At 29.0% G+C, this 1,205-nt stretch overlaps 1 protein-coding gene across 2 annotated transcripts in view; it reads left to right on the top strand.

Annotated features, from left to right (window-relative positions):
- The window catches only part of LOC106879424 (SAFB-like transcription modulator), a 63,492-nt gene that overhangs the window by 3,573 nt on the left and 58,714 nt on the right, over positions 1 to 1,205 (top strand). For both annotated transcript variants that reach the window (XR_008265790.1, XM_052973927.1), the window contains exon 3: positions 490 to 518. Coding sequence is in view for 1 of the 2 variants with exons in the window: in XM_052973927.1 (XP_052829887.1) it covers positions 490 to 518 (29 nt within the window). In the remaining variant the exon portion in view is untranslated. The remainder of the gene's footprint in view (positions 1 to 489; positions 519 to 1,205) is intronic.

Raw genomic sequence — 1,205 nt, 5'->3', positions numbered from 1 at the left:
CTACTAGAAGTCCAAGCTGTCCAAAGTCCCAGTCTTAGAGAAAATAAGCACTGGGGTAGAATTTTTCAGCTAAACCCTTCATTGCAGTACCTGAGCATAGCCTCAGTCCAGTGACTGGAACAAGTAAAAGAATGAAAGAAGATATATATATATTATATTATATTATATATATTATTTATATTATATGTATATATATATATATATAGAGAGAGAGAGAGAGAACACAAAACAATTATAAATTCGATTCAATTTAAATATTTTATACAAACTAATGACACATCTCATAAATATACATGTATTTAGTTCCAGCTATTCACCCATCCTTCCATCTCCATGAATGCACACTTTCTTGCTGGTACTGAATTTGCTGGCGTTTTAATCTTTGAAGAAAATGACATGATTCTATTATATATAGGTTAATTTACAATTAGAAATCAAATTTAATATTCATTTCATTCCTCTTAATCAAATGTTCTTGTTATTTTTCAGATAATTTAGCTACGTTGGTAAACATTGAGGTGAGTTTTTTCTTTTTCTTTTTTTTCCTAAATTTATTTCTAAGTTTTTTTGGACTTGTAATTATCTCAACTTAGTCTTGCTCAAGAATTTCACTAAATTACATAAAATACCACTGAAGAATTTTGCCCCATTCTCATCCCATGCTGTTTCACAGCCAGTGTTAGTTTGTTTACATTCCCATAATGTTACAGTTTGGAAAATCACTCCAATACAATTAGTGCAAGACTTAAAGATGTAAGTACTAGGAGCAATTTGTTCAATGAAACCCATGGCTGAAACAAGTAAATATTAAAAGGCAGTTAATTGTATTAATTTGATTTTGAATAGAATTCACAGATGTATTCTATCAGCATTTTTCTGAGAATACTTTCATTTCCTTCCTACATCAATTCACTCTCTCTCTCTCTCTCTCTCATGCATCTCATTCTAATTACATACAACAAATTATATATAATTACATAACAAATTATTTAATGTGTCACTTTAGACATTTTAGCAGCCATACAGAATGTCATGTGTATGTGGACTTTTTTATTTGGTTAACTTGATATTTTGACAATTTTAGGCTTTCTGTGAAGAGAAATATCTGGAAGAAAATCAATCTACTGAAGATATTATTAGTAAGTATCAGAATTATATAACTAATGATACAGATTTTGTATATGCATTTATGTGTGTTAAGATTA

Source organism: Octopus bimaculoides, chromosome 17 (assembly GCF_001194135.2).
Source record: "Octopus bimaculoides isolate UCB-OBI-ISO-001 chromosome 17, ASM119413v2, whole genome shotgun sequence".
NCBI lineage: Eukaryota > Metazoa > Mollusca > Cephalopoda > Octopoda > Octopodidae > Octopus > Octopus bimaculoides.
The sequence above is the reverse complement of the archived record's forward strand: the minus strand, read 5'-3'. Positions and strand labels throughout refer to the sequence as shown.